General features: G+C 39.4%; 1 protein-coding gene across 1 annotated transcript; it reads right to left on the minus strand.

The window, feature by feature from the left end:
- Nucleotides 1–422: 422 nt before the first annotated feature.
- Nucleotides 423–10,212, minus strand: LOC107730612 (uncharacterized). The gene is made up of 5 exons (XM_016541473.1): nt 10,146–10,212; nt 4,994–8,997; nt 4,748–4,891; nt 1,891–2,078; nt 423–1,481 (listed from the first exon to the last, which is right to left on the minus strand). The coding sequence occupies exons 2-5, from the start codon at nt 8,949–8,951 to the stop codon at nt 777–779; spliced, it is 4,995 nt and encodes a 1,664-aa protein (XP_016396959.1). The 5' UTR covers nt 8,952–8,997; nt 10,146–10,212; the 3' UTR covers nt 423–776.
- Between the last annotated feature and the right edge of the window lie 1,744 nt (nt 10,213–11,956).

The following is an 11,956-nucleotide window of genomic DNA, read 5'->3' on the forward strand; positions in this document are numbered from 1 at the left end:
CCAAAGAAAAAGAGAGAAAGCACAGACCAAAAAAGCACTACAAATGTCTAAATGACTAGCTGCATTTTGAATCCATAGCTATCTTAGACTGAGAAAACTCGCAGCACTCTATATGAGGAACAAAGCGAATCATACGGTTTTAAAGGGGTCATATGATGCTGCTAAAAATAACATTATTTTGTGTATTTGGTGTAATGAAATGTGTTTATGCGGTTTAAGGTTAAAAAAACACATTATTTTCCACATACTGCACATTATTGTTTCTCCTCTATGCCCCGCCTTTCAAAAGCTTCCTTTTCTGTAAACACAGTCACTTCTCATTGAAAAGATAAATCCAAAATTTAGCATGATGCAGAAGGTCACAAAGACAAAGATGTGGTAAATCTTCTTCAGGCAGCAGTTTATGAATGTGTGCAGGATTTCAGCATCAGCATTCAGACTGGTATCATGATTACATTTCGGTCTGTTCCTCATGCAAAGCAATAGTTTGGCCTTGAAAAACTTTGCATATTTGCAATTATTTGAAAACATTATTTCGACTGAGCTTTGATCTGACTGTTACATCAACATACGGTATGTCATTTTAACAAAGTTATACCCCAGTATATAGATTAATGATGATAAAATACCATGGTTTTCATGTCAGCCTAATGATGGCAAGTCACTAAAGCCGCTAAAGGGCTCTTTTGCCGTCTGTATAGCGAGGCATTTAGCAGCATCGGACACCTTGGGAGTGAGAATGAGATGTTTTGCCTTGTTTTGTGTGTACGCCCACCTTACTCAAGTTCAATGACTAGTTTTTGCTCATCATCACTGCTGCTGTTACTGTCCTCATGTTCCAAGTAACTACTGATACCTAAATATGTTGGGTTGCTATGTATGGCTGGGGGACATATTTGATAAGTGTGCAGTTCTTGACTAGACATTTGATGTGAGGCATTGCAAGAACTGGGCCCAGCACTGCATGGTGAAGCAATACGTGCATTAACGATCTTAGTCTTTGAAGCACCACAGTTATTTTGCAAAACGCTGGCTGATACAATTGTGCCACTCATTTTGTGCTTTGATGTCTGTACTTGATTGTCTTTTGAATAAATCCAGTAGCTCATAGGACCCCTTGGCTGTGTCTCCTTTTGGAATTCATTTTGCGTGGTATTCACTTTGAGTGGATGTACCAAAAGATGTCTGCATGTTTGATTAGAATATTTTGGTGAAGATGTCTCCTTTTGGCTTGTCTCTTGAGAAGGACTGTTCCCCAAATATTCACCCGTACTGTCTTTTCTGGTGTTGCTACATTCCCCTTGACCTTGATGTTGAAAGGTTTGTGAAACAATGTTTGTGCAAACAGATGCTTCTGGATTGTTTGACACTCCAAATTTTTCGTGCTGAAGTGGTTCTGAAATGTTGAGGGACACTTCCCGAGAGAAATGTGGGTGAGCTTGAGTAGATGTTTGATGCTCCTCACAAGAAGTTGCATCTTCCTATTGTCAAAGGAAACATACATAACATTAGTACACATTTTGGAACACCTCAGACTGTCTAAAGACAGACCCTCTAACGCTGTCTTTTGGTTGGATGTGAAGTGGTTTATTAAGTGACGTGGCCAAGTATGGTGACCCATACTCGGAATTAGATTAAGCTAAGTATTACTTAATACTTATAATAATTCATCAAAATAAAACATTTAAAAATAGTATATGGTCTAGTAAACTGTCACAGTGTAAAATTTGTTGTTGGTTACATCATTGCCCTCAATGTTATGCTAAACACCTGGTTGTGTATTCCACTTTTTTCTTGGATTTGAATGGTCTTTTAGGACTTCTCCTGTCACTACCTATGCTCCCTAATGACCTCCCATTCTTCATGAGCCCATTATTTCGGTTCTCTCACCTTTCTTTTGTCTCTTTTGCTATTGTCTTTGAAAACTTGGCATGTGTTGTTCTTGTCAGCCACCTCTGTGCTGGCGCTTTCCCCCTCTCCACCTCCACTCTCAGGATCTTTGGGGATTGATTCCTTGCTCTGTTTCCTAGGGTCCCTCTGAAACTGCAAGCTTTTGAGGGTACCATCCTTCACAGGTCCTGAGGGCAGAACAATGAATGAATATATGCAGCATGTTTTGGAGTCTGCCCTGAAGCCAGGTCTCAGCTTATTCTTTCGGTCCATCACAAAAGTTTGTTTGTATGTCCTATGAGGGCAGTTCCAAGTATTGAAATAATTTAATGGTATAATACATCTTTTTGAGGTCCAAATGTCCACACAAACATTGTGTGGATCTGAAGAATGTTCCTATGATGAAAACAGCTTTAAACACTGTAAAAAAAAAAGTCTGAAGATATGTCAAATCACATATTAAACATAAATGAACCAGTTCAATTATGTAAATTTACATGAAGCACACTTACGAAAAAAATAAATAAATTCAGTATAAAGGCACTAAATAATTGTTTGGGTCTATGTAATATTAATAATGTTAATAGTAGTTAATGGACCTGAGCTTACATGAACTAACAATGAACAGTTGTATTTTAATTAATAAATACTGAAACAAATATATTGCTCATTGTTAGTTAATGATAGTTAATGCATTAACGAATGATTAGTTAGTTCTGTACATCTAATCAATTGTTCCTGTATCTTGAAAAGTATTTTTTATTATATCCAAAGAGAGAGAGAGAGAGAGAGAGAAAGCACAGACAAAAAAGCACTACAAAAGTCTAAATGACTAGCTGCATTTTGAATCCATATCCAGTTTGTTTGTATGTCTTATGAGGCCAGTTCCAAGTATTAAAATAAATTCAATGCAAAAGAGGATGGGCTTGTTGTATAATACTGACATGACCAGAAGTGTTACTTTTTATTAAGTTGTTCAAAACATGAACATTCATAAAATATGATCATGCACACCCAACTGTTTATGTCAACTTTTTTATAGGCAACTAAAGAGGTTTTATGGCAACCAAAAACTTCTTTGTCCAAAACTGATACATTGGAAACAGAAATCTCTTTAAAACTGAACATAAAACTGTTATTGTGAATGCAAACGTTTCAGCCAGAAAACTTATGTAATTAATGTACAGATCTTTTGACGTTCAGCCTCCTGGAACATATGCCTCATTGCAAACCCAATGTCAGCCAAATGAAGAAAAAGATAACATGACAGATTCACATTGTATATCAAGGCACACGGACCAACATATGCTACCATATATTATGGCGGTGGAGATATAAAAATGATTGTCTTGATGAAAAACAATCAGTCAGGTTCTCTGGGGTGGACCTGGTTTGGCTGAACTCTTGCGCATGTCTCTGTGCAGCATTGCTCAGAAAAGGAGGCTGCATTTGGCTCTCAGATTGCTTGTCAGCCGTCTGGAATGGAGACAGGCGCAAAATCTCGCTTAAACCTCTGGGTCTTTGCTCTGGTGAGTCCCTGTGGGGACCATCTTCCAGTGATCTCTGATCCTGAGAACCCTGTCAATTCCCTGAACACATCTTATCAGTCAAACCTACGGCAGTCCAGGCTAGTTGGGAGGGTTAAGATATCTGTTCTGATCAACTATTTTATCTCTAATAGAGAGACCACCATTCACTTTAACTCAAGAAGCAACCATTTCCTTAGCACTTTTCCTCAGCGTTTTCTTTGGGGGGCTGTGTGTTTTGTTTATTCTAAGCCCCTCTGATTGACCCTTGACCTTCTTCATATTTGTTCCTGTGACTAATTTGAGTGACCTGTGACCTAATGAAAGGGAATCTCTTCAGAGTGCGATTAACACCGTAAAGACGGCAAGGATCAAATGTTTCCCTCTAACAAGTGACTCAGATAAGAGAAACATCAGGTCAGTATGAGAATACAGTGGAATTACAAAGGTTAGGACAGAAAAATGCCCCAAAGAATGTGATGACAACTTAATGATGTTCACCTTAGATTCACCCTCGCACACTAAAATCTTGGTGATCCTACTGAATTAAAAACAGGTTCTGCTTGTGAACTGATATCACTGGATAACTTGAACGGGCAAGACAGAATGGTTTAACAGCTTTGCCCTTTTTTGACATAATTATACTAAATGTGTAGTGCTGTATACCAATCTGAGATGTCTCTGGCATGTCTCTCATGATACAGGAAACATAATTTTTAATATAATATTAATGGTCGCAGTTTATGCAATTTCTTTGGCCATTAGTAAATTGCACGTCCTTTAAATTTGATGTAATAAACTTTTTTCCATGCAAGCATCCTTTTCTGAAGATTTCATTCTTTAACCTGTAATTTGCCTTTTATTACTATTTTTGTCTGACTACTTCAATAGCAAGGTTTTCTGTATTCATCCACTTAGAATTCTGCAACATTTCACAAAGAATTCAAAGATTTTGGTAATATTCTTATGTTGCTACAGCATGTGACTTTTCATAATATTGGTAAAAAAAAAACTTAGCAGCTCAACAGCTCAAGTGTTAAAAGTATAAAATGTCTGCTGTAATTTACAAGTGTGGGTGCAAATTAGACTTTCTCAGAGAGGTCAAGAGCAACATTGGAGGACAATGTCTAGTAACAGACACACAGGAATTTTAGATCTCTTGTCACCATCTTGTGGAGAGAAAATGTTATGGCACCCTGTGTTATAAGTATTTATTATGTATAATGTCTAGCTATGGTTGCTCTATCACATGCAAGAACTACACAGTGCTACACTTTAAATAGCATGACAATATTACTTTGCAGAGTTATATAGTTAGAATTTGGTCCCACCTGTAAATATTTCCAGATTGCCATGGTGTGTTTGGACATCTCCACATCTGGTGCTGTCTTCAAGAATGCTATGAACGTTAGATGTCCTGTTCAGCATCGGACAGGATGCTTTCACTTCACTATAGGTGTCATTCCCAAAGTCACCTGGGCCTAGAGGAAAGGCCTGTTTGAAATCATACTGTGTAGGTGTTTGGCCTGGACAAAATGTTTCAGTCACCAGTGTCCCATGCTTGCAGCTGAGCTTACATTTGTCACATGCTCTCATTTCTCTTGTATCTAAACCTGAGCTGCCACATGCAGCCCAGTGTGGCTTGTTGTGACTGGGTTGTATTGTGGAGTTTAGCTCTTTTTGCATATGATGTGATTCTGCAGTAGAGGTCTTTTTCTCACAAATACAAGTTCTGATATTTGTTTGAATACTTTCACAGTTTCCTGATAATGTGACTGGCATGAGGTGGCCTGTTTCATTTGGCTCAACTGGCTTAGTATTTGTTATAGTTTGAATGTGATTTGGCTCCATTAAACAGAACAGCTCTTTATCTCTGGATGTCTCTATGAATGTTTGGTCCTCAGAGGAGTTGTCAGAATCGTGGTTATGGACAGAACAGTTTTGGGGCTCTTTGTCATTCCCTCTTCTAGAATAGTTACTGTCCACTAAACGAGGTTCACTTGGTTTGTCTCCAGCCGCTAGTTTGTGGCGTGTCTCTGTGGTAACTTCAAACGCAGGAGATTTTCTCTCCTGTGAATTTTCAGGTATCTTCTGTGGTTCATACAATTGTCCAATTGAACTTGTTTTGTAATCCACTGAGGCTGAGATATGAACCTTTTTCTGTGGATGTGACCAAGATGAAACACACTGAGGGCTTCCATTTGTAAAATTTTTATCATTTTGAGAGTTTAAACTACAAACAATTTCCGCTTTGTTTATTGGACTGGCAGATTCACAACTGGAACCACTCTTTTTGCTCATCTCAGCATTATTTACCATTTCCTGTGCCATGCACACACGAGTCACATCATTGCTATACACCTCCTGTGAAAGTGTTGTCTGGTTTGTTAAATTGCTTGAAGTAGTTGTTTCAATATGAGGCTCTATCAGCGCTAGCTGTTCATCAGAAATGAGCTGCATGACTATCTGGAGGTCTGCTGTTCGTACATAAAATGTGTTCTGAGCCTGTGCTGAGCCATTTAGTAGTATCATGTTTCCTTCAGACTGGGACCCTTGAAAGTCATCAGTGGCCATTTTAGAGGCCTTGCTTTTCAGAGTATTCTCATACACTGTGGATTTGGTGTCCCCTGTAAGACCAAGAGGTTTTCCTGATTCATTCACAGGGGAGGCAGGATGGTTTTGTACTGTAGGTGTCGTAGTTACTGAAGAACAGGTTTGTACACCAGATTCTGAACAATAACTCGCTGTTGACGTGTTCAGTGATGTAACAGGCTGAGTGTTGTCTGAGGTTGATGATACAAAACCTGTTGACAGGTTTTCTACCACATGTGTTGCACAGTTGCTCTGCAACAAAGATATTTGATGCTGCAATGGTGGAGAAACAAGTGAAATTGATGTAGGTGTGGTAGACTGAACCTGTGTCAGGAATTTGGATAAAGTTTGATTTAGCTCTGAACAGGAAAGCGATAAAATAGGCATTGAAGTTGTTGCGCATAATACATCTTGTTTACTCTGGTCAAAGGTTGTGACTATTGAAACACCCTGACACTGCTTTGAGGATAGTACACTGTTCTCAAGATGACACTGCACTGTAGTTTGGCAGCTTTGGCTGAGATCTGGAATGCTGGAGCAAGTGCTATGTGCAAAAGCGGAGTCAGAGCAAGAAGCCGACACTCCATCTGTGGAACACGGAATCTTCAGCTGATATTTGGGAGGAAAGCTGGTCTTGGCTTCAGGGACAGTAGGGCTGCTGATAGAACCAGACAGGGTGCCAGATGTCCCACTCACGTTGATAAAACAAAAAGCAGGGCAAAGAGTATTACCAAGGAACTGACTTGGATTTGACAACTGATGTATGAAGCTACCTTGCGGGTGGAGATTTTGCATGTTGACCTTTTGTGCCGGAACTGTGATGGAACCGTACGTTGCACAAGTTGACAGGGGTAATTGACTAATTAAACCACACAGATTTCCATTTGCCTCTCCAGTTCTAGGATCTGAAATACTGAGCATTTGCACATCATTCCCAGTGCGCTGTTTCTTCCTCTCTGATGGGATATGGAAGTCAGTGTGTTGTGTTATTATTTCATCACTTTCCATGTCTTCCCCCTTATTATTTTCAAAGCTGGTATATGACATCTTAAAGTCATTTTGTAAGGTCACAACAGAACAAGAAGTAAAGCTCAGAGACACGGATCCATTGTCCTTATGTTGGCTAATTTGAATTCCCAGGCTTTGGTCAGAATTCAGTGTAGTCTTTTTCGCCTTCAGTGTACAGTCTTTCTCAGTATTGTAGAGTTTTGTAAATGTCCCACCTTTGTAAGTGTGCCATTTTGTGTAGTCAAATTTTCGGGCTTTCTTCCTGTAGTTTCCTTTTATAGTTGGCTCTGTTCCAACATCAGTGCTGTCTCCATCCGAACTAAGGCTGCTAATACTATCTCTTTCAACTGGGGATCCCTCTGCAGTAGGCAGACAATCTACCGCTACCTGCCTAACTAGTGAGCGATGACCTGGTGCTTGTTGGTCTGATGACCGCAATGGGTAAACATGCCCTGCACTGCACTGTCTGCTAAGATTCAAATTCATTGCTCCATCAGTGGGTTTGCCATCCATAGGGAAGGGTAAAGAACTGCTTCGAGTTAATGGTGCATGGTCCAAGCCAGTGGAGTGCTGTGTAGGCACAGAGCCGTGAATTGCCCCACCTCCTCTGTCTTGATTTTGTGAGCTTGAGCTATGCTTGCTGCTCTTTATCTCAAAATGGAAGGAGTCTTTATAAGTGTATGGCACAGGAAGATCAATGCTTCCTTGTTTTGACAATATTGTCTTTCTTGGCCGCACAGTTTCCAGTTGCTTATTATCCACCAACACACTATTCTCATATATAAGCTTTGAAATCCGTTCTTCCAGCTTCTGCTTCTCCTGAATGGACACCTTGCATTTGGGGTCAGAGGTCATATCTGAGGGTGTCTGGGAGGCGCCTGGTTCCTGCCGGTCCATAGTGGTTTCTGTCAATGATTCCATATTGGGATAATGCAAACTTGCTCCAGGACTGCTGGATGAATGCTGCTCACTGCTGTCACTAAAGCCAGAGTCTGTACTGTCGTGGCTTTGAGATTTTCCTCGGGACATGGGGGAATCCCACGGTTTGGAAAATAAAGCTTCCTGCCTCTGAAGAGGCATACGATTTGGAGTCAGCTGTGTACATCCATCCTCACTCAGTGCACTTGTCTGCTGGATAGCAGGATTATTTTTCACACCATCTGATAATTCCACAGTTTTTCTCAAATAATTTACGTTGTCTTGAAGCGCTGGTGTTGTGCTTAATCCAACCATGGCAGCATTGTGAAGTGCCCATTCTATAGACATTGTCTTAGTCTCTATAGAGTCTACCTGGCTCGGTATTGTCACTACAGGAAGAACTTCTTTGCTCCTCTTCATGTCAGCTGAATCTCGGCCATTCATCTCACAGGATGGACTAGTACAGTTGTCCTTTAAACTCTCCGTGCTCTCCTGGCTGCTGAAGGTGCCTTTGTCAGATTCGCTGTAAAGGCGGGCATGAGCCTGGGTGCGCTTGTGTTTATAAAGGTTACTCTGCGTCTTGAAGGAAATGCCACAGGTAGTGCAGGGATATGGTCGCTCTCCTGTGTGGCAACGAAGATGTTTCTCAAGCACGCTGGGCTTCAGACAGTCCTTTCCGCACTGTGGGCAAATATGCTTCCCAACAGACTTAAGTCTGCCCGAGGTTGCTGGAGCCACTAGCCTTTGTTGTTGCAAAACAGCCCCGCTGGCAATATGCAGTGTCAGAGAGGGCAGAGTCGAGCTGCTACACATCCTTGGAAGGAACAGTGGTACAACCGTTGCATCCTGCAAGGCTCCAGGTTGGGCCTGAGGATATGGCTGCAGGCCAGGGGCAGGAATGCTGTGGACATACATAGTCGTGAGAGGGGCCTTAACATGCGTCTCTTCCTCTCTCTGTGCAGACGCTGAACACTGAGGCTCGGTAGCTCTCACAAAGCTCTGCTTGCTAGTTGCCATGGTAACACAACCCTTGTGATGCTGGGAGATGGAGCTCACTGATTACCTAAAAAAAGAAACAGTTTCATTATTATTATTATTATTATTATACTTTTTTATTATTATTTTCATTAGGCCTGGACTCTGGATCAAATGATTCCTCCCCCAAATCTGAATTGGAATACAGGCGATAGGAAGTTAAAAATTTCACACATATTACAAATCACCATTGTTTAAAAGGACTGAGAGGGTAGAAGCTACAAAATGTGTATTAGAGCTGGCTGACTTCAAAAGAAAATGCTATAGCAGCAGAAAAATGGTTGATTATTGATTTACTTGAAAAAAATAAACTTGCTCACTTTAAGAGTATGTTTACATTTGAAAACTATTGTCTTTTCTCTGCTCAATAAATCATGGAAATGTAAAAATGTGGTGAAGATACTTCATGATGGCTTTGATTTTAAGTCTAGTGGGAATCTCATATTTAATGTGAACAAATGGTCAATATTTGCATATTGCAGAAGCACCAGAGTACGAGTAGAAAACGGTGGTGGTAGAGTTATGACTCGTTTCTAGAAAAATGATAGCATCAAGGACCTCCTACCTAGACTAGATTATTTTCGCATTTATGGAAATGTGAAGACATTTTTTATTATTATTTTAAAAATACTTAATTTTGCTTATCTTTTTGTCTCTTAAATTTTCTGTTTTAGCTAGTTTTAGTAACATGATTGCAGATTTATGATGATCTATTTATGATGAACACTTTAGAGTTAAGACAGTCCTGTCTAAAAAATTTATTAATTGGAGATTTGAAGAAAGTTTGTCATTAATTTTTACTGTCTTAAAAAAAAATATTTTGAACCCTGGCTCTACAGCTGTTCATTAAATCTGATGCTGTACAGTTTAGCTTGTTCACAGGACAGATATCATTAGACAAATGCAAATTTACAAATTACATCACTATGAAAAAAAGCCCAGGTTTTAAATTATATAAACTACAATAACATTACCTTCCACCCCTAGTTACTTGCAGAAATAAAGAAGTGAAATTTAAACAGTACAGTTCTTTGTATTGTTCACATCCCTTTATCTGTGCCCTGTCGTCTGTGTATCACATATTTACGCTTACGAAAGATTCCTATCAAGCTCATCAAAAGATATGAAGAAGATCAGTCTGCATGCTCTAACATAGTGCAATCACAGGTCACTCACCAGAGCTTAGAACTTAAAGGTGACACGGCAGCAGCTAAAGATTGCCCAATTAAATCCACAATGTGGAAACAAAAATCCGGCTTTGGAACAGTGCGAGGTAAAACAAACAAGAGCGTGACAGAGAGCATGTGACCATGGCACCCTCTCTCACCACAAAGGCCCTTGGTTCCTCTTCCCTATTTAGTTTTCTTACAGCCATTTTTGCTGCTGATGGAGGAAATACAAACGTCATTCATGCAAATGTGACTGGATGACGGTGACAACACAATGTAAAAAGTATATGAGAGAGAGTGAAAGAGGAAGAGAGAAGTCACTGACAATACCATTAAAAACAAAGTTCAGGGAGCCAGCACTTTGAAAGAAATGAACCCAAACCAAAGTGAAGATCATGCCGCAACATGGAGATCCAGAAAGAAAGACAAAATGAGATGGACACAGATAGGGAAGAGAGCAGATGGAGGGAGGGAGAGAGAGAGAGAGAGAAAGTGAGAGTGAGCTTGTAAGACAGAGAGAGAGAGTGAAGCACATAACAACACAACTGAACAGAAAAAAAATAAAAATAAATCCCTGTTCAAAAAAAGAAGTACTATGAACATGCAGACCCACCTCAAAAAGATCATTTCACCCACAAATGCACACACGCTGTGTTTGCTGCATGTACCTGACTTCTGTTTCTGGCTTTTCTCACTCCTCTAGTCACCCACACACAAAGGAGGAGAAGTGTAACAGAATGTGTGGCTGTGTAACATTTCATGGTGCATGGTTTTATTTATTTATTTTGTAAGACATGCTAGCAGCTACTCATCAAAAGTAGCTTGTGTCTGGCACCCAATGATCAGAGAGTACATCAGCTACCATCTGTGCTTTAAACTACAGCAGAGCAATGGATGGCTCATTATTTCCTGTAAACAAAAGCAAAAGCTAAAGCAAATCCTCCAGAGGAATAAAATCTGATTCTGTTATCCTTCTGTGATAAATAGTTTTGGCCTTCACTATCTACTTCTCATCTAATTGTAATTACATCAGAAAGGCAAAAAAACCCCAGCCATAGTTAAAAACAAAACAAAACAAACTGTTTAGAAAAGCTAATTAATGTATTTGATTGTTATACACTGAACAAAATTTTAAACGCAACGCTTTTATTTTTGCCCCCATTTTTCATGAGCTCAACTCAAAGAGCTAAGACTTTTTCTATGTACACAAAAGGCCTATTTCTCTCAAATATTGTTCACAAATCTGTCTAAATCTGTGTTAGTGAGCACTTCTCTTTTGCCGGTTGCGTTTATAATTTTGTTCAGTGTATAATACAAAATATTGAGAATGCAGGTTAGAAGTTGAAAGTTAGCAAAAAATCTAAATGAAAATCTAAAAATGATACATTAACATTACAAAAAAAGTTTTAAAGTTTAAAGTTTTATTTCAGCTGTACTGTGCACAATTACAGTTTTTTTCAACTGCTTACACACATTTTCAAAACATTGCCTCTTTTTTTCAAAACTTTACACACAAATCCAAGAATTGCACACACAAAATGCAAAATGCCTCACATCTCTTGGAAAATGAAGCACTGTATTCAAAATATCACAAACATATCTCAAAAGCAAACATTTGCAAACACCTTTGCCTTTGCTGTAATTCCTGTTAGATTTTTGTGTGTTGTGTTTTGCAAAAGTGTTTTATGAAATTGAAAACTGAGTCAAAGGCTGTGAATTAGTGTATGGTTTTGCAGATTTGGTGAGTGGTTCTGGTGTTTGAATGTCAGGTTTCAGAAATTGTGTGACAAGTAAATATTTAGGGACCTATCATACACT

The sequence above is a fragment of the Sinocyclocheilus rhinocerous genome, unplaced genomic scaffold (assembly GCF_001515625.1).
Source record: "Sinocyclocheilus rhinocerous isolate Xijiao unplaced genomic scaffold, SAMN03320098_v1.1 scaffold1449, whole genome shotgun sequence".
Classification (NCBI taxonomy): domain Eukaryota; kingdom Metazoa; phylum Chordata; class Actinopteri; order Cypriniformes; family Cyprinidae; genus Sinocyclocheilus; species Sinocyclocheilus rhinocerous.

Bases quoted from the DNA above. Each gene is read 5' to 3' on its own strand.
- LOC107730612 (XM_016541473.1), bottom strand. From the start codon at position 8,951: ATGGCAACTAGCAAGCAGAGCTTTGTGAGAGCTACCGAGCCTCAGTGT. The intron at 4,892-4,993 runs GTAAGCTCAGCT...CTCTAGGCCCAG, and splicing joins AATGAGAGCATGTGACAAAT to GTGACTTTGGGAATGACACC. The intron at 1,482-1,890 runs GTGAGAGAACCG...CTTTGACAATAG, and splicing joins GCAAAAGAGACAAAAGAAAG to GAAGATGCAACTTCTTGTGA.